At 55.2% G+C, this 25,170-nt stretch overlaps 1 protein-coding gene across 1 annotated transcript in view; it reads right to left on the reverse strand.

Annotated features, from left to right (window-relative positions):
* Positions 1-1,504: 1,504 nt before the first annotated feature.
* The window catches only part of RAB20 (RAB20, member RAS oncogene family), a 30,267-nt gene continuing 6,601 nt past the window's right edge, over positions 1,505-25,170 (reverse strand). The window contains exon 2 of the mRNA NM_001193089.1: positions 1,505-2,070. Within this exon, the coding sequence (NP_001180018.1) occupies positions 1,547-2,070 (524 nt within the window). The 3' untranslated portion in view covers positions 1,505-1,546. The remainder of the gene's footprint in view (positions 2,071-25,170) is intronic.

Here is a 25,170-nt window from a genome sequence, read left to right on the forward strand (position 1 = left end):
CTTTACCATCTGAGCCACCAGAGTAACTTTAGTATTGGGTCATATGTTGAAATCATACTATTTTGCATCTACTGGGCTAAAATATATTACTGGAATTGTTTCTTTTCAATTTTTGATATGGCTACTAAATCATTTAGAATTACGTATGTGATCTGTGTTATATTTCTGTTAGATAACAAGGCATTAAACAGAGGGATGGGCAAACATTTTCTGTTAGGGGCTGGAGAGCGACTCCTGTGGGCTCGTGGTAGACAGAATCTCTGCTGAAAATTCTCAGCTTGGTCCTTGTAGCCTCTGAGAGCATATAAAACAAACAGGTTGAGTGCCAATAAAACTTTATTTATAACAATGGGTGCGGCTTATCTGGCCAAGAGGGCAGTCTCCATGGCTCTTAGTCCTACGATCTGAACAGAGGGAGAAAATATGTGTAAGCGGACAATTTACCTTTCCCAAGGTGGTTTGAGTACTAAGTTTGAAATGAGTGACAGTGTATTGATTTTTTTTTTTTTTTTTTTTTTAGTGAAGGAGAAGAAAAATCATGGATACGGCGACTCCTGAGTGTGTAGAGGGGTCTTGTGTCGGTGCCTCCCGACACCCGCCTGGGGAAGTGGGGGTCAGTTACCCTCCTGGACACCTGCCTGGGGAAGTGCAGGTCAGCTGCCCTCCTGGACACCGGCCTGGGGAAGCGCAGGTCAGCTACCCTCCTGGACACCGGCCTGGGGAAGCGCAGGTCAGCTGCAGAGGCAATGAGGACCCATTGTTGTTTGGTCACAAGTCGTGTCTGACTCTCTGTGACCCCATGGCCTGTACCTCGCCAGGCTCTTCTGTCCATGGGATTCTCCAGGCAAAAATCCTGGAGTGGGCTGCCATTTTCTCCTCCAGGGGATCTTCCCCACCCAGGGATCAAATCTGGGCCATCCTGCATTGGCAGGCAGATTCTTTACTGAAAAGCCCAGTGAAGACCTGGGGTAAGAATTTGGTTCGGGATGCTGCAGAAGTGTGAGGTCATGCTTCACCCACAGTCCACGTGAGAAACTGCAAGTCCGTGTGACAGACATTAAAGTCCACGGGGGCACAAATAAGGTCCAAACCCAGGTTCTTCTTAAATAATTTTTAATAATAAAGTGGCTCACAATGCTGCAAACAATACAAAAACAGCGATTCCTGATTTTATATAAATTAACATTTGTCAAGAATCATTACGAGGCATCAAGAGACAAGTACCAAATGGCTAAATCAAAGGTAAATCACAGTGAAGAGGAACCCTGGAGAATCACGCAGGTGCGGAGACCGGGTCCAGGTGTCAGGACGGGGCAGCGAGGGGACGCCGATCTCCGGGAGCCTGGCTCTGCAGGTGGCTCCTCCGGACGATCCGTCTGCTGCCCACCTCCCGGGGCAGCGATGGACGTGGGGGTCGCGTCACACGGCCCTTGTCTTGGGGACTGGCTGGCACTTCCTCCCGGCTCCTCCTCCACGTGCAGTCCTACAGAGTGACACCGCTTGGCTCCTCAGCCCACCCGGATCCCCGGGATCGGGCCGGGGCGCGTCAGGAGCAGCACCCGGATCTGGTCCGTGCGGGCGGCGGGGCGCTGGCGATGTCCACGGTCTGCGGTGGGGCCTGGGCCCTCTGCCGCAGGATCACGGGCACCACCATGTCGAACACGGTTTCGAACAGTAGGTCCACATTCTTGCCAGTCTTGGCGCTTGTCTCGAAGCACATCTGCTCGGCGGCCGGCACGTCCTTCTCGTCCAGCATCTTGTACTTGAGGATCTTCTTGTAAAAGGCCATCGCGTCCTCCAGTTGCACCTGCTTGGAGCCGCTGCTGCCCCCGCCCGCCTGCCCGGGATCACGTCCTCCTCCCTGGCCGCCCTCGCCGGGCGCCTCCTCGCTCAAGTCCACCTTGTTGCCCACAACAGCGAACAGGCAGTCGGCGCTGGCCGTGTCCGTCAGGCCCAGGAACCGGTTCTCCAGCTCCAGCAGGCTCTGGGCGTGGTTCACGTCGTAGGTGAGGATGACTGCAGCCGCCCCCCGGCAGTACATGGAGCCCAGGCCGTGGAACTGCTCCCGCCCTGCGAGGGGAGAGGAAGCGGCTGTTTATCTCTCCTGTCTGGAGGCGCCCCCGACCATGCACGAGGGACCCCCAGGAGGGACCACGGATGGAATCGTGACCCCAAGTGTTGGTGCGGCTGCAGCTGAATCGGATGGAGACCCTGCTGTGCAGAGACGGGGTGACGGCATGGTCACCATGCCAGCAGTTCCTGCACAATCACGTCCACGCACCGCAGTGAGCCCACAAAACAAGGGGGACACCCGCGCCCTGCTCTCCTCCTCATGGGCGGCGGGGGCTCCCTATTCCTGCATCTTACTCCAGGGTGCTTAGCTGAAACGCTCCCACCAGGGTCTGGCTTCTGGATGACAGGGTCGGGACTCCCTCCCGGCGGGGCCGTCTGCCTCCCTGGCCCGCCCCAACTCCAACCCCGGGGGCTCACCCAGCTCCCAGAGCCCCAGGCCCTGCCCTGCCTCTGAGACCACCGCCCCAGGCTGCAGGCCTCCCAGAGGAGGAGCTCAGAACCTACACACTAAGGAAACGCACTCTCCTGTAGGGAAAAGAGAGCAACTCAGCTTTCGAGCCAAGCTGGCTGCTCCTGTGCACACCACACGCAAAGCAGGCAGGCATGTCTCCCCACCGCGGGTGGGCCCGCCCTGAAACCTGTGTCCCCCCTGCCTGGAGCGGGCGGTGGCAGCAGGGGGAGAGGTCCCAGCCCCTCACACCTCCTCTCCCTCGCTCCCCTGCCCACGGGCACCCATCAGGGCCGCAGGATTCTCGGGGGCAGCGCCCGAGGGGGACAGAAGTTCCAGGAGGACCAGACGCCAGGACACAGTGCCGGACCCCAGGAGCCCAGCCCCGGCTGCGCCCACTGAGAGCCTCACCCAGTCTGAGGTTCTCTTTGCCTTTTCAGTTTTCAGGGTGTTTTCTGAGCTGGGCAGTCACAGCCAGAACACAGCATGGCTCTCCCCTGGGCAGCCCTCCTCTCTGGTCCTCTGGGGAGGGTGGGCACCCCCGAGGGCTTCTGCTGTGACTTTCCAGGGGGTCCCTAGCCCCCTTCCAGGTCCCCTTCCTGTCCTGGCCTGGGTTCCCCTGAACCCTGGCGCATTCCGCACAACCCCGAGTGGAGGCCTCGGTTATGTGGCTGACAGACACCCGTTTCCACAATGACACTCAGGGCGATTAAACCTCTGCACACGTGAAGCCACAACCCCCCCCCCCCCCCCGTTTGTTTAGAAAAAGGGAAGGCACGGCATTTTCTTCTGTAAGATTTCTTGGTTTCGTAACAGCGTGGTCTGATTTGCTGGGTGGTGGTGCCTCATTCGTGTCAGAGGCCAAGATGACACCTGCCCCCATCTCAGCTCCCACCTTTACTCCGAACTGCAGACACAGCGGGAGAGGGGTGAGGGGAAAGTGAGGGGGTGAGGCCAGATGAAGGGGGGAGAGGAGGGCAGAGCAGGGAGGGGGCGGGGGAGACCCGAAACCCCGATGCGTCAAAGCCCCAAAGAACTGAGATTCCGCCCCACTTGTCTCCCTTCATTCTTTCAGGTCAGATCGCCAGAAGCCCTGGATGCGAGAGGCCCACCACACACGCGGCAAGACAGCGCCCCTCACACCGGGGTCTCCAGCGTCCACGTGGGACCCCGTTCGTCCCCGGGTTTTCCCAAACACCACCCCCAACCCCGTTCCCCTTCTTCCTCGTTCAGAAGGGCCAGATGGCTCACTGAGGGCACGAAGGGCAGCCCCTAAATGCAGGAGGGGCCCCTCCGGAAGGCGTCCCAGGCCCCCCTGCACAGGCGGAGAGAGACCCCCGCCCCCGGGCCTGCGTGCGGAGCAGGACGAGCAAGCCGGACTCAGTGCACTGGGCCTGTTCCTGTAGCACCAACCCTGGTGCCGTGACCCGCGCTGAGTCACGCTGGCTCAGCACGTTCTGTAAAAGAACGCTGCCTGCCGCCTGGAATACGCTGGAATACTCATTCTCCCGGCTCTGGCCTTTGAAGGTATAACTCATTTCCATTCATCTTGAGATAAAAGGTTGCAGAACAGAAAAATAATGATTGTCTTGTTGGAGGTGGCACCAGACTTGCAGACAACGGCCAGAACCAGGGACCCCAGCACCAAGAAGCTGGCAGCAACCAGCCCGGCCCCTGCCCTTCTAGAAGAAACTGGATTCCAACTCGGGCAAGGTGGGTCTTGGGGACGCTAGTCGACCACATTCTCGGTCTCCTGGCTGTCCGAGCAGAGGGGCTACTCCTGGCCCCAACAAACCATCCCTCGATTTACTGGCCTGTCACGCGGCGAGCAGGAGGGTGGACTCTGTAACAGGGAGACCTCTCTGGGCGTGTCCAGCCCCCACAGAGGAGCCAGGAGAGGCCCCTGGACCGCTTGCCCACACTCCCTGGTGTCTGCGGGGCTCACCGTCCTTCAGAACAGCCTGACACGCCTGCCCCGAGCTGGACTCTGACCTCCGCAGGAGTGGGGCCTGGAGTCTGCCTTCATTCCTCCCTGGGGTATGTGGGATGCGGCAGCCCCAACGCCGCCTGACCCTGCCCATCCCGCCCCTGCCCCCAGCAGGTCTCAGGTGGATGTGAACCTCTCGGGTCAAAGTTCACTTTGAACACTGCAGTACTGGACTCAGCCAGCGCTGACCCAGGCCGGCCAGAGACCGGCGGCCCCCAGGCAATCACTCCTCCCCGATCTTCCAAGCTCCGTCCCCCCACCCCCCAAAGCATCCCAGCCTCTCTACGCCCACCAGACACCCCCCCTCCATTTCCTCCCAGAAGGACAGGGCACGTGGGGGAGGTGGATGGCAGGCAAAGCTCCTGGGAGGGCGGGTCAGGGTGGGATCATCCGCCCTCGCACAGGACGCGGATGAGAAGACGCCCCGTCAGCGACGGCAGAGAGTGGACGACCCCCTGTCCCGACCTTGTGCCCACACAGCTCGGCCGTCTGCGTGCATGCTCCCCAGGGGACACCAGCGCTTCACCCCCGGCATCCTGCACCTGACCCCCCGCCCCCCAACCCACCCAGGGCTCCCCCATTGGGCGGAGCACCAAGCCCCGAGTCCGTCTCACCAGCAGCCCCCGGCCAGGCTCTTATGGTCTCGGGTTCTAGCCCAGGGTCCAGAGGCCCCCGCTGACCACAGTGGGGCAGAGCACGGGAGTCCGTGACCTTGAACCGGGAGAGATGGAATATCTGTTCCCAGCATCCTCTAACCGAGAGCTGGCATTCCCTCCACTCCTCAGACTGCAGGCCAAGCAGAAGCGACCCCTGCGCTTCACCGCTGACAATCACAGCCGCTTTCGAGCCTCACTACAGTTCTGTAGGTTTACCGTCAGCCCAACGTCTCAACGGCTATTAACCTGCTTTCTGGCCAAACTCGGTACTTTACTGCACGTGTTTAAATACAGTATTCAGAGGAAAGGTCATGGGCAGGCGCCACTCGGACACAAGGGAAATTTTGGTACAAAGGAAAGGAAGAGCCCTTGGCTCAGGGTCTCTGGAGCGTGGGTTGCAGGCATGACACCTCCACACACGTGTGTGTGCCAAACACAGCGGCCTCTGCCAACAAGTCAGCTTCCAGCCAAGTGGCCAAGAAACACAAACGAGCTCCACCCCAGTCATTCTGAGATGGTCCCACCCCGTCACAGACGGCAGCCAGCCTCCTCGGGGGACAGTCTCCTGCCCGAGTGGCCAGCCCTGGAGAGTGGCCAGCCCTGGATAGAACAGCCCGCAGAGAAGGGCACCACGTTCGGGAGAAGGGTCTCAGGGGCTTTGCCCGACCAGTCACCTCCCTCGCTCAGAGAGGGACCCCAAGCCAGGGACCCGCTTCTCCAACAAAACCCCAAGCGTTCCCCAAGCGATCTGCCAGGGAGGCGAGCTGGAGAGGGGGAAACCCGGGCAGGTCTGGCAGGAGGTGGAGGCACGCGTCCCGTGAGCCCCTGAGATGCCGAAGACAGAGAGAGCCCACAGCCGCCAGACTCCTGCCGCCAGGAAGGGCAGCCCCCCACCCCGGGTGCTCCCCACGTCCCCTCCTCCTGCACAGACAGCGGGTCGGCCCTCTGCCTAACAACTTAATTGCAAATTTCAGGTCAAACTGCCCTCTGTGCCTCCAGGCAGACACGAAACAGCACCCCCGCCCCCTTCGTGAACCCCCTGGGAGACGACAACCGAGGCATCTCCCCAAACCGGCAGCAGCAGGCTTTAGTCAAAAAGAAAAGAAAAAAAGAATCGCTGCCCCACCGTTACCACTGGGCCGGGACCTTTCCTCTCGCACACACTAACCTCAGACGGTGAGCGGCAAAGAACGCGTCAGCCCCCACCCGCTAGATTTCACAGGAGGGCAGTGGGCGGGCACGCCAGCTTCCCCGTCTGTTACGTGGTCTTCTCCGAGGACAACAAGGCGACTGTTAATGCCCAAGGCCTAAAATAGCTTTCCTTTCCAGATAAAACTGTCTGGTTTGCCCTTTAAAAAAAAAACAAAAAGTAAATAGTAATAATACCAAAAGAGAAAGCAAAATACTTAGCTGAGTAGGACCTAAAGCATCCGGGATGCCAGCCTGGAAAGAGGCAGGCGAGATGGCTGATCAAACCCTGGATCTCCCATCTACCCGTCAACCAACACAAACGAGCTGAATGCCGTGACCCCAGCTAAAGAATTTACGAGTGTGCAGTTTTCAGGTTTGAAATTCTCAAATCTTGCTTTGGATCTAACCCAGAGCCTTTAGCCCACTTTCCAACGAGCATAGTGCCCATACTAAGACCAGCCAGTCCGACAGGGGACAGGGGCTCTGAACTCGGTCCCGAACTGCCTCCAAGCAGGAGCCTGGCGTTCCTGGCATCACGGAGGCAGTGAGGACCACGTGGGGAGGTGGTGAGACATGGCCGTCTGCAGTCAGCTCTGGGTGTATCTGAACCCGAGGCTCTGCAGCAAGTTTCCCAGGAGTCGGTGAGTGTGTGCTGAGCCGGAAGTCAGGCCCCGCGTCTGGACTGCTGTAATGTCAGCTCCTGGACCCCTCGGAGCGATGACTTCCCCATCTGTGTGATGGGCTTGAACTGGGATGCTCACAGGGTCCTCCCCGAATGCTCGGATTCTGAGAAGGTATCTCTCTCACTTCCCCCAAGCCAGGTCCCTGAGCCCTGGCTCCAGGGTGGAAGCTCCAGGCAATCTGGAACCTTCCTCTTCTTCATGGTCCATTTCTGGGGATGTTAGGACACCGGGCTCACCCTGCACCAGCCCTGAGGGCCCAGTGAGAAAAGTCACCAGCTAGCTGCTTCACCAACGCAGCCGAGGCTCAGGCTGCCAGGCTTGGCGAACCCACGTGGCCCTGAGGGCAGTCTCTCTTGGAGCTGGAGACAGGGTGGGAAGAAGTCTCCTGCATCCTCCTACATCCTCTGTATTCGTACAAGGCGTGCTCTTGGAGGATGACCTTCTCCCCCATTCCCGGGGCGCTTGGTCATGTGACTCCCGCCCACTGTGCCACTAGAGCTGAAAACCAGCTCCAGGCAGGAGGACAGAGGTCAGCGGCCACACCACCTGCTGGCCGCCGGGCAGTGAGGATCCACATCCAGGTTCCATCTCTTTGATGCTGCAGGTGACGTCACCTCCTGCCAGGCGCCGACCAGCACTTCAGCCCGAGGGGCATGTCCTTTTGGCCACACAGTTTTAAATAACAGAAACCATCTCGCAATACTGGCTGCATACTGTGATCATGGGGGAGGGGGAGCAGCTTTTAAGAAATACTGGCGTTCAGACTCCCCGACCCTGGAGCACAGGAACCAGGATCTGGGGCACGGGTATCCTGCACCTTTAACAGCTCCCCTGGAGGACGTGATGTGCAGCTGGAAGTGAGCAGAAGGGGGAGAGAAGAGGCGGTCACTCGGGGTAAATGACCCTTTTCCCAGGTCAGCTGAAGAGCGAAGTCTATCAGGAAATCTAAGGGCAGACACTGAAAGAAAGAGGAACTCTGGAAACACACAGAAACACTGATGTGGCAACATGAAGATAAAAACAGAACCACAGAACCAGAGCTAGGGGCACAGAGACCCCAGGGCCATCTCTGAGATGACCCAGTGCAGCCCAGAGAGGCTCAGACCAGGGTGAGCCGTGATGCGCTTCCTGTCCAAGATGAGTGTAAAATGTGAAATAAAACCCTTCTCCAAAGTTTCCCAGGTCCCCCGCATCACTGTAAACAAACCACCTGAAGGACGACTTTAGTTTAGCTGTGCACAGCGTGGTGAGTTTTGAAGACAGGTTACCATCACAGGCGAGATCCAGAACATTCCGTCTGCGTGTCTGTGTCTACACTGACAGCGAGCCTGGTGCAAAACCGGCCCGAGGAAATGGCTGCCCCCAGGCGTGGCCACAAAGAACAGATGCTTACAGCTCTTTTGTGCAGGGTCCGGCGCCTTCCCAGGGTGACAAAGGAGGCCAGCTCTGTGTGGGCCCAGCGCTGGGCACGCTGTCCCTCCCTATGTGTGCAAAGCCACTTCAGCTGAGAGTCCACCCTCCACCCGAGGCTCCAGTGCACGAGGGTTAGGGTGGCTCCAGTGCATGAGGGTGAGTGTCCGCCACTGAGCTGCTGGGAGTGATGCTTAACCTTACGTGCTGACACGGCCAGGGAGTGGTGCCCAGTCGTGTGGTCTGACCTGCGTCTGGCTGTTGCCAGGTGGGTTCTTTTGAATGTGATCAACGTCGGCAATCAACCGACTTAATAAAGCTGAATACCCCATGATGTAGGTGGGCCTTGTCCCATCAGTTGAAGGGCTTTAAGAGCAAAGACTGAGATTTCCTGGAGAAAAAGGAGCTCCACCCCCAGACAACAAGCTGAGTCATAAGACGTTGTGCCTGAGTTTCCAACCTTGCTGCCCAAAGCTGCTTCCAGTTTTGGACTCGAGATGCAGCAGCAACCCTCTCCCGCGGGTCTCCTGCCTGCCAGCCCACCCCACGCAGTTCAGACCTGCCAACCACACACTCCCGGGGCCAGCTACTCTCCCCCTCCAGATTGAAACCCATCTCTGCCTCTCTGTGTGTCTATCTCTCCGTGTCTGTCTCTCTCCATATCTGTCTCTCTCCATGTCTGTCTCCCTCCCTGTCCGTCTGTCTTTCTCCGTGTCTTCTCTCTGTGTCTGTCTCTCTCCATGTCTGTCTCCCCATGTCCATCTGTCTCTCTCCGTGTCTGTCTCTCTCCATATCTGTCTGTCTCTCTCCATGTCTGTCTCTCTCCCTGTCCATCTGTCTCTCTCCATGTCTGTCTCTCTCCATGTCTGTCTCTCTCCCTGTCCATCTGTCTCTCTCCGTGTCTGTCTCTCTCTGTGTCTGTCTCTCTCCATATCTGTCTCTCTCCATGTCTGTCTCTCTCCCTGTCCATCTGTCTTTCTCCGTGTCTGTCTCTCTGTCTCTCTCCGTGTCTGTCTGTCTCTCTCCATGTCTGTCTCTCCATGTCTGTCTCTCTCCATGTCCATCTGTCTCTCTCCATGTCTGTCTCTCCATGTCTGTCTGTCTCTCTGTGTGTCTGTCTCTCTCTGTGTCTGTCTCTCTGTGTCTGTCTCTCTCCGTGTCTGTCTGTCTCTCTCCGTGTCTGTCTCTCTCTCAGGAGGATGTGTATCCGTGTATCCTCTTGGTTCTGTGTCTCTGGCGAAGCCTCACTGACACACGCTTCTCTGCAAGGTGTCCCCGTGGGAATATGGCCGCTCGTGAGGCCAGGCCCTGAAGTGGACAGGACCGTCTCCCCTTCCTCTCCAGGGCCCTCCCCGAGCAGAGACCACCCCACCGGCCCGTCCTGCGTGGTCAGCACCCTGGTGCCCTCCCGTACCCGGCACCAGAGCGGCCAGAGGTCAAGCCTCGCAGCCAAACTGGCGGCTGGGCCCGCAGGAAGGGGACGTGGCCGAGAGACTCTTCAGCGACCTCAAGGATCGCTGTGACACGACCTGCCTTAGGCTCCTGCTCCGTCCTCCTCACAGGCCCGGCTGCTTCTCCTAAGTCAGGTCAACAGAGGGAGAGGGTCTCCCGCCCCACCCGTCCTGGGGCACCCACGCCCCGGCTTCAGGACGGAGCAGCGCTCACGGAGCTGCCGTGCCCTCTCCAGCAGGTGGTCAACAGCCAAATGACAAGCATGGGAAGGACGGGTTTCCACAGCAGACAAGGGGCACGCGCTTTACTGGGCAGGGGGCAGGCCCTGCACGGGGAGGCGAGGAATGAAGCAGGGATTCGTGTCAGGCTTTTCCTGGGTTTTAAGCTATCGCCTCCCTTTTCCTCTTTTATTCTTGGGTTTTGTCCTATAAGAGACGCAGTTTCGAAAGTCTCGTCTCCGTCGGCAGGGGGTTGAGTGGTGGGCCCTAAAGTGGAGGCCCTCACCCCGGATCCTGTGACTGGAACCTCATCTGGACGCCGCAGGTGTAATCAGGTCGAGATACAGTCGTTCGGCTGGAACCTAATCCAGTATGAGCGGTGTCCCGGCAAGAAGAGGAAGTGAGGAGGGCACGGCAACCCGCTCCGGGATGCTTGCCTGGAGAATCCCATGGACAGGGGAGCCTGGCAGGCTGCAGCCCATGCGTTCGGAGAGACTCAGACACACCTGAGCGACTAACACACACACACACGAGTCGTGAGCAACTAACACACACACACATACACACGAGTCGGACACAAGTGAGAGGCTGACACACACACACACACGAGTCAGAGCACCTAACGCGCACGCACACACAACAAGTGGAATACACACTCAGGCGTGACCACGCAAAGACGATGCGTCCAGCAGCCGGGAGCCCCAGCGCCCGCCTGAAGCTGGGGGTGGGGGAGCCTTCAGACAGAGCAGGCCCTGCCCACCCGATTCCAGACGTCCAGCCTCCAGGCCCATGAGACAGCGCGTTTCTGTTCCTTTAAGCCGCCACCGGCGCGTGGGGTTCGATCACGACAGGAAATGCTCACTCCACGAAGGTGTGAATCGACTCTCACTCCATGAAGGTGTGAATCAGGCTGCAGGCCGATGGCCTTCCCATTCACAGATGCCGAAAGTCATGAATTGAACGACAGTATCCTCGTGGCGGCCACGAGAACCTTCTGTCCCACCCCCCACCACTTCTGCTCCTCTCACGAGCTACACGCTCGTGAACTTCAGTGAACCCTCCGGAGCAGAAACTGGCAAGGACATCGAGGTAACAGGGAACTCAACACCCAGCCTCAGGGAAGATGAAGAGTCACGTGTCGCCTTCTGAGCCTGAGTCGGCAACTCTGCTCACTTCCTGAAAACAGGCCGTGACGAGTGCGCAGAGCTCGGTCACAGGGGCAGAAATGCCCAAAGCCGCCTCACTGACTCCAGCTTGACCCTGTGCCGCTCAAACGAATGACCTTCAACCCCCAGACTGCCTTGCACAAGAAGAAACCACCACCCACGTCCGGCACACTGTCCTTTTTGAGAAATTCTATAAGGAAGAGGTGAGGAAGATGTCAAAGAAAACTAACAAATTATCCAGACGAGCAGCAGCTCGTGGGCTGTGTCTTAAGAGGGGAGGCTGTCACAAATGGGCAGGTGAGCTTCAGAGTGACCAGCGTCCCCTCGAGCAAGCGTCACCTCGTCAAGCAGGCAGAGCAGAAGCAGGAGCGAGTTTGGCTCTCACAGCGAGTGCGCGTGTGAATAGCTTTCCCAGAGTTCACACATCTGCAGTGCTCACAGCATCCACGCTTGTCACACTCGCGGCCACTTCGCCCCTCCCATCCCCCAGGGGGACTGTGGCCACACTCCCACCTCCAGGCCTGATGGAAGCCCTGACAGAGGAGACAAGGCCTGGGGGCACACAGGCAGAGGCGGTCCTGAACCCCAGGCACCAGATCTAGGGGCCAGATCCTGAGCACAAGGCTGAACTGCCAGATCAAGTCCTTCTCCAATCTGGGTCAGCAGGACGAGACTGGGCTCGCCTGCTCCCTGGAAGGAAGCCTATGACCAACCTAGACAGTGTGTTAAATCACAGAGACATCACTTTGCTGACAAAGCTCTGTCTAGTCAAAGCTATGGATTTTCCAGTGGTCATGTATGGATGTGAGAGTTGAACTATAAAGAAAGCTGAACACAGAAGAATTGATGCTTTTGAACTGTGGTGTTGGAGAAGACTCTCGATAGTCCCTTGGACTGCAAGGAGATCCAACCAGTCCATCCTAAAGGAAATCAGTCCTGGGTGTTCACTGGAAGGACTGATGCTGAAGCTGAAACTCCAATACTTTAGCCACGTGATGTGAAGAACTGACTCATTGGAAAAGACTCATGCTGGGAAAGATTGAAGGCAGGAAAAGGGGGAGACACAGGATGAGATGGTTGAATGGCATCACCGACCCAATGGACATGAATTTGCGCAAACTCTGGGAGACAGTGAAGGACAGAGGAGCCTGGCGTGCTGCAGTCCATGGGGTCACAGAGACACGGACACAACTCAGCGACTGAAGAACGGCAATCTCAAAGTCTAGAAGAAGTAATGAAGTAAGAGTAACCACTCTGTTATCAGAAACTGAGGAAACCCTAAAGGCAAGATAAGCACCCACGGGGAAAGCCTGAGTTGTCGCGGTGGAAACGGCCCCCACAGGGTACGGATGCCCTGAAGCGACTGTGCTCTGAAGGCAGAAACCCACATTCTTCCGGCTTCATGGGATTTCAGCCTGGCCTCACCAACCCGGTGGGGTGGTCCAGGGACCAGGCCCTTCCCTGGCTGAGCCCTGGCCCCACAGCCGTTCCACGTCACCACCTGCGGAAACCTTGGGAAGATTCCGTGCAGGGAAAGATCCCGAGCCAACAGTCACCAGCTGGTGGTGAAGGCAGAGCAGCTGAAAAGGAAGAAGATAAAGTCCTACCCCACGATATTAGAAAGGGTTCTCTCCTGCCAGAAGGAAGAGTTAAAACCTCGGCCCCGATTAATGAATGACCCCAGCCAAGGCGGTGCCTAGACAGCGTTTTAAAGATAAACTGTTTTAAATCCAATGATCCAACTGAGTTTGCTTGCATTTACAGGTCCTTTGTTTTTAACCGTCTGTGACCACCAAAAGGCATCCCAAACAGAGCCCTGCTTCTTGACACAGAAGAGGTGAGCCCTCTAGGAGTCTGGGAGGCCCGCAGGCTGACACCAGCATCAGAACGAAAACCAGTTTTGTGGGACTTCACTCCCGGATCAGTGGGCAACTAACCACAGTCATCCTAACCCATGCCTGTAAGATGAGGGTTTCTTTTCCCTTCTATAAATAAAAGAACCCAAACCCCAAATGATTTCCAACTCAAGAAATGCCAACACATGGGAGAGAGGAAAATGCATTTATTTCCACATTTCAATACACACAATGACATGTACCCAAATCAGCATCTGTGTCATTCCTGTCATTTCTGTTTGGCCATCTGAAGCCTGAACAAAAAGCAAGAATACATATGATGTACAAACCACCCAAAGAATTACCTGCTCATAAGTTAATCCCTCACCTATGATTCACTGATTGGGCTTTATGAAATAATTCTCAAGGTCAAACAATTAAAACTGGAATTCTCAAATTACTTCATTCTTTTCAGACATAGATTTACTAAAAATAATTCAATAACAAGACCAAACAATTCAAATAAAGGGACGTTGTTTAGCAGTCTAGTATTAAGAAAAATGGCAAATCCAAAGAAAATACAGTTATGTAACAGAGTTAACTTTAAGAAACAAAAAGTCTCACAGATGAGGACATTAAATCCCAACCTCCTTTACCTTCAACAGATACTCTGTTGTCCTAGGAGAATTAACTTTTAAAATGAGATTATCAAAGAAAAAGTCAATTATTTGTGAAATCCTCTACTTATTAAAGCAGGAAACTAAAAGCATTTCAGATTTTTTGAAGCAAGTTTTAACTTGCTTCGAAGACAAGACTGAACCGCAAATACGATGTTAAGAAAGCACTTTAACTCTATAAAGGGTTTTCTCAAAATATCAAGTTATCCAAAATGGCTTCTGATCTGGGGTACCCACCCAGTAGATATCCTAGGTATTTCTCAAAGAATCTGCGTTTTGTCTTCCTCTCCATAATATACAGTCTTCTGAGAAATACACAGCACACAACGAATGTTTTCCTGAAACAATCACCTCCCTCACCTGAGGTTTCACTTCCCGAGGTTTCAGATGACACTTGGTCAACCACGGCCCAGAAATATTAAATAGAAAATTTCAGAAATAAACAATTTGCAACTTTTGAATCGTGTGCTGTTTTGTTTATTATAGGGTATTGTTATAACTATGATATTTTATTATTAGTTATTGTTGTTAATCTCTCATGGTTCCTAATTTATAAATTAAACTTCATCAAACGTATGGATGGTGTAGGAAAAACATCACATATACAGAGCTTGGTTCCACCTGCAGTTTCAGGCACCCACTGCAGGTCTTGGAATGCATCTCCGGAGGATAAGGGGGGAGCATGGTAATTCTAACCCACAGGGAGGATATTAAGCCTTTTCTGAACAATCGAAGGAAACAAAGGATTCTACACGTTTACCAAGTGTAGTTATCTCCTGCTCGACAGACTGGGTGTGTCCTAATACAATTCCCTAGAAAGTACATTGTCCACAGACAGATTGTAAAACCAGAAATGCCTTCTGGGGGTGAGCAGGTACCCGGATAAAACTGCATCCATTAACAGAACAAAAACTCTTTCAAATCAATCCTATCAAAGTATTCTGTTTAAATTTTTTTTTAATGCCATTGACCAAAAAGTATTTTGCTTGAACTTAGTTTGTCATATTTAAATATAACAAAATTATGTTATACATAAAAGTAGAAATTTTAAATAATTCCCTCGAAGAGTCAAATTCACAGAGATAAAAAGCAAAAAAGTAGTCACTGGGGGGTGGAGGGCAGGGGGTCAGGTTTGTGTTTAATGGGGACTGAGCTTCAGTTGGAAGATGAGGAAGTTCTGGAGATAGTAGTGGTGATTGGCACCAAGAATGATAACGAGCGTAATGCCACCACGCTGTACACAAAAATGAGTGAACTGCTAAATTTTACGTGTATTTCATCACAAAAAATTCCACGTGGTTAAAACTGGCAGACAGAGGACAGATAAGAAAATAGAAAGATGACGGATAGGTGATGCTCGGTGGGAAGATGATAGGTAGATAACAGGACTGCATGAGCAAACAGCCCCAGGAGGCTCCAGCGGCCGGACCCTTGCCCTGGACGCCCACAGTCACCTGCCCGTGGCCGAGCAGGCCCAGGCTCCTGACCTGGACCCGACTCGCAGGCGACCTGCTGAGAGGCAGCTTCTGGCCAGGAAGGTCTGGGCGGCCGGGATTCTGTGGCCGCACCCCCAGCCCCGGCCTCCCTAGAGGAGCGGGGTGACTCTAAACCCCGAGCGTCTGCAGCTCACCCTCCCTGGTCTCAGGGCGCAGCTGCAGGTCTCACTCGAGCGGCCAGGCTGTTCATCAGACTGGGAATTAGTGACGTTCGGAATGAGCTTTTACAACTGCTGCAGAAAAGGTGCCGACCAAGGGAACAAGAGGTCAACGGGCTCTGAAAAGTGGGAGCGCAATGTCCTCCCACAGTCCGGGCTGTGTGAAACGAGCTCAACGGAGCCCAGGGGAGCGCCACAGCGCTCGAGGCTGCCCTGAAGCAGGAGCCCGCCAAAGAGCTGCAGTCTCGGCAGGAACTCCAAGTGTTAGAAACAGCCTCTGTTCACGCTGACTTGCCCTTTCTCAGGACTGGCGGCCAGTAAGACAGGAAGAACCACCCCCCAGTCCCTGGTTCCTGGAGTCGGCAGAGTCATGTTCCTCTAACCCAGCCAGCCGGTGCCCCTCGGAAGGCTCAGAGCCAACCCTGGCTGAGGGGTCGCTGCGGGCGCTGGACAGAGTGGCAAGCTAGACGTGTGCACACACTGTGTGTGCACACATGTAACACACACTTGCGCATGCGGACACACATTGCATACCTGGCTGCACACACATGCACATGTACACGCTTACCTACCTGCACACTCGTGCATGTGTACAACATACAGGCACACACACGCGTACGTATACCTGCATGCACACACACACGTATGCCTACCTGTGCACTCATACACACACATGCACACGTGTGTACAACATATGCACACGTGTATGTGTCTACATGCATGCACGCACATGTTTACCTACCTGCACACTCACACACACATGCACGTGTACAACACACATGCGCATGTATACCTGCATGCGTGCACACACGTGTGTGTCTGCCTGTACGCTCATATACACGCATGCACAACATGTAGGTACATGTCTACCTGCACACTCGTGCACATACACTTGTACAACATACGTGCATACACATGCACACATGTACACATATAGCTGCATGCACACGCAGGCACCTCATCCCACCCCCACAATTAGTGGCACAGCTCTACAGATCTCAAAGCACAGGCCAGAGCACACAGCTGCTCGAGAACGCCCGGGAAGCAAGCAGCCAGTAACCCCGACAGTGGCATGAACACCTGCCAGGTAAGGAAACGCCCGACGACAAACGTCTAACATGGAGGAGGGGTCTCTGAATTCTGCTCGAACAGGAATGAGATTTGGTTGAGCATTTTCCAAACAGCTCCACGCGACGCATGTTAAAAGACAGTTTTCAAGAAAGGGCAAAATCACGACTTTCCCAACAGATACAAAAAATAAAGACATGTTCAAGGCCTCGGTTATCTCACTTACTGAGGGAGCCAGACCAATGACCTAAGCACCTCAAGGGTCAAGAGGGCACAGGTGATTGGGGGCCCAGAGGCGGGGACCTCAGGGGAGGGAGGCGGAGAACAGGAACACACAGGGAACAGCAGAGGGGTGGTCAAGTCTTGTGCAGACACAAACTGCTTCTCACAAGGAAAGTGACTACTCATCCCCTCAAATCTGCCTCAAGTCCCCAGTGATGTCCCCAGGGATGTCCCCAGGGATGTCCCCACACCTTTCCTTTAGAGCACCAGCCACCCAGGCTGGGCCTGTCGCCAGCAACTTGACCCAAGTTCACTCCAGGACGAGAGGCCATCTGCCCTCCTCACCGTGGTCCCCGGGCTCAGCACAGTGTGCAGTTCGCAGCAGGTGCTCGAAAAGAGTGTGGACAGAACCGGTGAGAGGAGGGGTCCAGACTGTACTCACCCCGTTGCCCATCAGACCTGAAGCCAGAAGGGACCAGGAGGGACCAGGAGGGATAGGAAGGGGCCAGGAGGGGCCGGTAGGGATTGGGAGGGGACAGGAGGGATCAGGAGGGGCCAGGAGGGATCAGGAGGGGCCAAGAGGGGCCCGGAGGGATCAGGAGGGGACAGAAGGGATCAGGAGGGGCCAGGAGGGACCTGAAGGGATCAGGAGGGGCCAGGAGGGGACAGGAGGGATCAGGAGGGGGCAGGAGGGATTGGGAGGGGCCAGGAGGGACCCGGAGGGATCAGGAGGGACCTGAAGGGATCAGGAGGGGCCAGGAGGGATAGGAAGGGGCCAGGACGGGCCCGGAGGGATCAGGAGGGGACAGAAGGGATCAGGAGGGGCCAGGAGGGATCAGGAGGGGTCAGGAGGGATCAGGAGGGGCCAGGAGGGATCAGGAGGGGACAGGAGGGATCAGGAGGGGTCAGGAGGAATCAGGAGGTGCCAGGAGGGGCCAGGAGGGATCAGGAGGGGGCAGGAGGGACCTAAGGCCACTTTGCTGAGACGGTGGCTGAGGTGCCTCCCAGGGCTCCTTGGAGGTGGCCGAGCCCAGAAGCTGAGAGTCAGTCAAGGAGGACGATGAAATGCCCCCAGAGAGAAGGCAAAGGCAGGTAAGAAGGGGCACAGCGAGATTAGATAAAGCCAAGGACACAGCAACTCTCGGCCACCAACGGGGCAGGACACGCCCTCAGAGCCTAAGGCCCAGCCTCTGCAGGACTCGGGCTCCTCAGAAACCCACTCTGCCACCAACGGGGCCGCGGGGCCAGCCGGCCACAGAGCATCCCCGGCAGCCCGCCCTCCCGGTCTTCAGGGACCGCACCTGAGCTCAGGGAAGGGCGGGCTCGGCCCCGCTGTCTCCAGGGCAGGTGGAGACAGCCGACAGCTGCTCCGTCTGTGTGAGCGCATTTCAGACCACAGGGCTGGCTTGCTGACCGAGCGCATAAACGCTGATCACTTCGCCCGGCTCAGAACCCCACCAGCGAAGCCCACCTCACTGCCTCCTGGTCCTGGGGAGGGGCCCCAGAGTTACAGCACACACAGGGTCGAGGTCAGCCCTGGCGTTCAGTGCTTCCGAAGCAGCAGCTGCCATCTGGCTAAAATCGGTGCTGGAGCCGCATCTCGGGTAAGTTGTAAGGACCACGGCTCATTTCGTGCAAGATCCCTGAAGAGCCGTGCGTTTACCCATCTCTGCCGACGGTGTTACCAACGCACCATGCAGTTTACTCTCCACACCTGAACATTCACTTTCAAATCCAGGTCAGCACCTCAGCTGTGACTCCGAACAAAAGAGCTTCTCGACGAGATGCAAACGATCACCCTCTCCCCGCTGGTAACGCCAGTTTGTTCTCTGTGAGCCTGCTTCCTTGCTGTCAGATTCACTGGCCTGTTATCACTTTAGATTCCACATGTAAGTGACGTCATACAGTACCATCTTTGTCTGACATTTCACTTAGCATAACACCTTCCAAATCCACTGATGTTGTTGCAGATAGCATTATTTCATTCTTTTTTATGGCTGAGCAGCATCCCGTGGTGGGGTGGACACCACCCCTTCTTTATCCACTCGTCCGTCATCTGTTGACGGACACTTAGGCTGTCTCCGCATCTTGGCTGTCATGCTATAAACAGTGCTGCTGTGAACGCTGGGGTATGTGTATATTTTCCAATTAGTGTTCTGAACACTGCATTCTTTGAGCCAATAAATACTGCTTTAAAAGTTTTCAATTTAAGGCAGAACCATAATTCTAACCTGGAGTATTATTTGATACACTAGTTCAGCATCACACAAAACCACCTTCAAGAGCTAGATTTCATTACTATCTAATCTTAGTCTTTCAAGAAAATGCCCTATCTGGAAATTCTCGTGGCTGAGGATTTTTGATAAGATTCTAGCAATTTAACATTCGGTCACTGTGCATTTGGCCACAACGTGTAATAAAGGCACCTCTGATTTTTAGAAATAGAGGAAAACACAAACTTACAGCACCTCCCCTGTGTTCTCACGTCCCAGGAACAAGTCCACCTGTTTGAGTGAGGAAAGCAAGGCCATAAGGGAGACTCGGAACCAAGGAGTCCTTGAAGATGCGCCCAGCCCAGCCACTCCTGCGGGAGTTCTTCAAAGCAGCCTGGACACAGGCAGGAGCTTCCAAGGTCTCTGGTGAAGTCTCATAATGTGGGTGACAAGCAGCGACTGCAGCTCTTACCAGAGGACAAACACAGCTGCTGCTAGGTCGGGGGACGGAGGAGACCTAGGGCCCGCAGGTCGGGGGGGGCCAGGGAGACCTGGGCCCGGGAGGCTGCCCACCCTGCCCGCCCCTGCCCGCAGCCCTCACCCTCCCAAAGGCCACTCCCTGTGGAAACACTACTTTCACAGACAGATGTGCGAGCATCTCAGAAAGAAAGGCTCTTTTGTTCCTCCAACCAGAAAAACCCACAGAACGTATTCTTTTCAAGCAACGCCCTGGCAGACCATGGGCTCTGGGTCCCCTCGCGCGGCCGTCACCTTCCCCGGACGCAGCGCGGACACCCTCATGCCACAGGCCTGGCTCAGCCCACTCCCCTCAGCCAGGCCTCTGCTCCAAGACACGGGGCCTTGGACGCCTGGGTGTGGGCATGCGTGGAAATACAAGTGGCCCTTCAACAACAGGAACTGAATGCGTGTCTGGAACCGAGGGGAGAAAAAGCAAGGTCCCAGCCCCGCACCCTCTTTCCAAAAGCAGGTGAGAAATTATAAACTGGAAATCGAAACTTCTAATGCAGGCCACAGCAATCAAAAGTCGTTAACAGAGGACGTGCCCGGTGTTTCAGCGGTTAAGAATCCGCCTGCCGATGCAGGGGACACCAGTTCAATCCCCGGGTCAGGAGGACCCCACCCGCCTTGGGGCAACCAAGCCTGAGCACCAGCGCTACTGAGCCCACGTGCTGCAAGTACTGCAGACTGAGCACCTCGGGCTCTATAACAGGAGAAGCCCCCACAGTGAGCAGCCCGAGCGCCACATCTACAGAGTGGCCCCCACGCAACTAGGGAAGAGCCCACACAGCAATGAAGACCCAGCACAGCCACAGATAAATCAGTAATTGTTTTTCTAAAGTTGTAAATGTAAACGCCAATCAGTGGTCAGTCAGGGACGGGCCCAGCCCACATGCAGCAGGCCATCAGGGCGAGGGGCGCAGGGCTGGGTCCCACCTGTCCTGCTCTGTCTGGGTGCTGCCCAGGCGTGCGGGAGCCAGGCTGCCCCTCACCCGGGTCTCCGTGGGCAGCATCCCCTGGGGAGCAGGCGGGGGAAGCGTTCTGCATGTGGAGGGCACCCACGTGGTGCCCAGACAGGTGGAAAGGAGCCCACTACACATGATGAGGCGCCGACCTCAAATCCGGGCCCCCAGCGCCCCGCGCCACCTGGCCCTGAGCCTCCTGGTCTGGAAGAGGCAGTGGTGAAAATACCAACCGCACAACGCCGCTGTAGGAAATGAGAGACGAGGCCCCAGCAGCACTCCGCGTGGTGCCTGGCGCAGGAGAAGCCGAGGGCACCCCTGCTACTCACACTGGTGGGGGGCCAGGGAGGATGGGGCCGTGAGCCAGCAACCCGGACGCCCGGAGAAAACACTTCCCAAGCCAGCTCTCCTTGGGACACCACCCTGATTTCTGAGCGCACTGCAGCAGGGGAGGAGGTCAGAGCACAGACGCCCCTAAAGATGAAGGAAGCATCCATGATGGAGGGCACAGCAGCGTGAAACAAGGCGCTAACGGTGCAGAGACTTTGGTTACGGCGTCGTGAGACCCCGGCTCTGGCCCCTCTTCTGCTCCGACGTTGGACAAATAACTTTCGGGGTCTTGTCTCTTCATCTGAAAGAGGAAGAAGCTGAAAAGGCAAATCTTTGGCCCTGCTCTCGTTGACAGGATCATAGCAGACTCCGTGCCCCCGCGAGGCGGCGCCCAGCGTGCCGGGTGTACTCGGGCGTGAAGCCTTTCCGGAGCGGAGGTGCTCCAGCCACGGTCCCCCTGGCCTCACTTTTGCCACGCGCAAACGCTGTCAGGTCAAAGCTAAGCTCCGAGCCCATGTGAGCCCAAAGGACGGGAAACTGAGCAGTGGGCGAGCTGAGCCATGTCAGAGGCGCGAGACCGGCCCGCGGAGGCCAGGCCAGCGTTGAGAGAAGCCCCGGCTCACGCCCACTTCCTCTCAGGCCACAGAACAAGTCGCCCAGCGTTTAGAAATGCTCTGCAGGAGATACACACTCAGCAGGCCTTCTCTTGGAATAGAAACACTCGAGTAAGTGTGTGGGTTTGGGTTCGCTCGGGCTGAGCAGGAAAGTAGGTCTCAGAGAAGAGCTGGTTTTGAAGGCTGGTTGGAAATGATCTGTCAGAGGGAACAAGGGGGTAAGCGGGCACGGCAGCTGGCACCAGGCTCCGCGAGTGGCCTTCCTTCTAAAGGGCTCTGCGCCCGAGACAGAGAGGGCCGCTAAATGTGTCTGTTTTATGGCCAAGAGACAACCAAGATTAGAACCTTACAGTATGGGTCTTATTCCCGGTGCCTCTCTCCAAGCACCTGCCATTCCAGCAACATTGCTGTGACCCTGGCAGAGAAAGCAACGAAGTTTCCATTGCAGAACTAACCACACGTGCCTGCACAAAGTCAGCTAAGGAAAACAAGAAACAGATCATTTCCTTCAGAAAAGTGTCCAAGAGCTAAACGACTGAGTTCTCTCCCCAGAATATTCTCCAAGTCTGTGCATGGAAACGTGAGTCTCTCAACACATGGAAATTAAAAAAACTGATTCTTTAACTGATGGGGCTGTGTCAGGTTGGTGTTCAACATACACTGACTGGAAAGCCCAAGAGTCCTACTCCTAGCTGGCTGACCCGAGAGGTGAAAATTCACGTTCCCACAAAAACCTCTACTCAGTGTTTATAGCGGCTTTATTCATAATCACGAAAAACTGAACACAACCCAAACACCCTTCAGCTGATGGATGGCACGTCCACACGACGGAGCTTTGGTGGTGGCGGTTTAGTCACTCAGCTGATGGACGGCACGTCCACATGGCGGTGGCGGTTTAATGGCTCAGGCGTGGACAGTCCATCCACACGATGGGACTTTGGTGGTGGTGATTTAATTGCTTAGTTGTGTCTGACTCTTTGTGAGCCCATGGACCGTAGCCCACCAGGCTCCTCTGTCCATGGGATATTCCAGGCAGGAATACTGGAGTGGGTTGCCATTTCCTTCTCCAGGAGCTCTTCCTGATCCAGGGATCAAACCCACATCTCCTGAGTCTCCTGCATTGCAGGCACCGGAGCCGCCAGGGAAGCCCACGGTGGAACTTTACTCAGCGATTAACAGGATTGAACACAGACAACACAGGTGAAGCTTAAACGCATTAAGCAGAAGGAACCAGGCTCAAAGCCCTCCATCCCAATATGAGCCCTGGAGACCACGCTGAGGACAGAAAACAGACGGGGGCTGGGGGCTGTGGTGAGTAGAGGGCTGACTCCGAAGGACCAGGGATCTTTTGTAAAAAGATGCAGACGGCTTGTATCTTGGTTGTGCTTGTTGGTACACAGCTGTGTCAAAACTCCTAACCAGGCACTGAAAGACCCAGGTGAATCTTACCGCCTATGTGCGAACTTTCAATAAACCCTACAAGACAATCTACCAAAAAGCTAAAACTACTATATAGGCAAAAGTTGTTCCCAATTTTTAAGCTACAAAGCCGAAAGCTTTTACATTTCATGTGGAGAAAAAAAAAACCTCCCAGGTTTACCTAGATAGCTTATTCAACATGCAATTGTATACTAAATAGCATCATACTGTCATTAAAGAACAGAACAGGTGGAAAAGTCTGAGTCAAGGTACGGCACCTGTTTCCAGAGTCACTTTTTGTGAAGACAAACAAAAATCGTAGGTCAACAGTCTTCATCAGAGGCCCCTGGTGGCGTAGAGGATAAAGAATCTGCCTGCCAATGCAGAGGACACAGGTTCGATCCCTGGTCCAGGGAGATTCCATACGCCAAGGAGCAACTAAGCCCGTGCGCCACAGCTGCTGAACCCACACTCCACAACTACAGCCGCACCCCACCCGACACACCCTAGAGCCCGCGCTCCGCTGCAAAAGCCACCACAACGAGAAGCCCAAGAGCCACAACGAGAGGGAGCCCTCACTCGCCCCAACTAGAGGAAGCCCACACACCGCAACAAAGAGCCAAGCGCAGCCAAAAGCAGATAAATAAAAACTAAAATTAAAAATAAAAAAGTCTTCATCCTTGTTTTCAGCACTTGGAAAGTACCACGCCACTTCCTTCTGGCCACCTTGACTTCTGATGAGTCAGCTATCTGCTGTCATTATAACCTTTTCTTTCCCCCACTTGCTGCTTTCAGGATATTTTCCTTGGGACTTCCCTGGTAGCCCAGTGGTAAGACTCCACACCCCCATGCAGGCTGCGTGGATCTGATCAGATCCCACATGCCACACGGAGCGGCTGGAAAAAACAAAAGATGTTTTTCTTGCCTTTTGGTTTTCGGAGTTTCATTACAGCGAGCCTTGCCCGGGTCTCTTCGGGTTTTCCCTGTCTGTGACTCTCTCGGCTTCTGGAATCTGCAGGTGTATGTGAGCTACCGGGTTGGAAAGTTTCCGGGCATTATTCCTGCCGGTCCTTTGTCAGCCCCACCCCCGCTTCTCCTCTCCTTCCCCGCCCCTAGCGAGGCAGTGTCAGGTTGGGTGCCCACAGGTCCCGGCGGCTCTGTGCACGTCCATTCTGCTTTCTCTCCTCATTTCAGAACAGGCGACACTGACCGCTCTGCCATCAGATAGAAAGCAAAACACAGTTAGGGAGATGAGGTCACGTGGCGGCACGGTCTGGACAAAGAAGTCCGCTCCACCATCCACGATGGCTGCGTGAGGCACGTGGCGCTGAAAGACGGGACACAGTTCAAGCTGGACGTCGTCAGGAGCGGGGACGATCCCAGAGAAGGCGGTGCCGCGGCAAAGGGGGAGCGGAGCAAAGACGGGCGTCTGCGGTGAGTTCTGAACAGGGCACCTGGGCCGGCTCTGAGGACCCCCCTCCAAAACAGGAGGAGGAGGAGGAGGAAGGAGCCACGAGGGTCTGTCATCAAATCATACGCGTGATGAAGCCTCGTTCCAAGAATAAAAACACGTGTGTACATGCATGTACATGTGTGTGAAATTTCCTTTTTGCTAAGAGGGAAGTTCTGTGAAGTCTCAATGAAACGCGAAGGGCAAGTTCCATTAGGGATCATAGTTTCTATTTTTCCCACAAACTTAAAGATAACGAAGCACAGAGTTATTGTCCAGAGACATTAAATGCGATTCAGGTGTTAGCTCACGAATGCGGTGGACCTCAGTTAGTTCAAGTCTCCAGAATTCAAGCGTACCCGCAAGCCTTAAATACCTCTCCCCACCCACCCCGAGAGTTCCTGGCGCCTCCTCCAGGCGGCCTCCGGGCTGACCTGCCAGCACGTGCAGCTGCACACAGGCAGCCTTTGTCCTCTGAGATCTCTCAGTACAATGGCGCTTTGTCCACCCCGCTGAGCCCAGGCTGCTGATTTTCTTCCACCTATCTTAATACCCACATTCATATTCAGGCCACTGACTTTCTCAAGAAAGCAGAGGAATTCTGCAAATGATGCCTTAACCCCAGAGGGTGCCCATTCAGAGTCTTCAGTGGTACTAAAGATGTGACCAACCTACAAAGATGTGGGCCACCCACAAAGATGTGGAACACCCACAAAGACGTGGGCCATCCATAAAGTATGGACCGCCCACAAGGATGCTGACCCACTCACAAAGACATGGACCACCCACACAGACATGGACCACCCACAAAGATGTGGACCATCTATAAAGATGTGGGCCACCCACAAATGTGTGGACCACCCACAAAGACGTGGACCACCCACATAGATGTGGACCATCTACAAAGATGTGGGCCACCCACT

Source organism: Bos taurus, chromosome 12 (genome assembly GCF_002263795.3).
Source record: "Bos taurus isolate L1 Dominette 01449 registration number 42190680 breed Hereford chromosome 12, ARS-UCD2.0, whole genome shotgun sequence".
NCBI lineage: Eukaryota > Metazoa > Chordata > Mammalia > Artiodactyla > Bovidae > Bos > Bos taurus.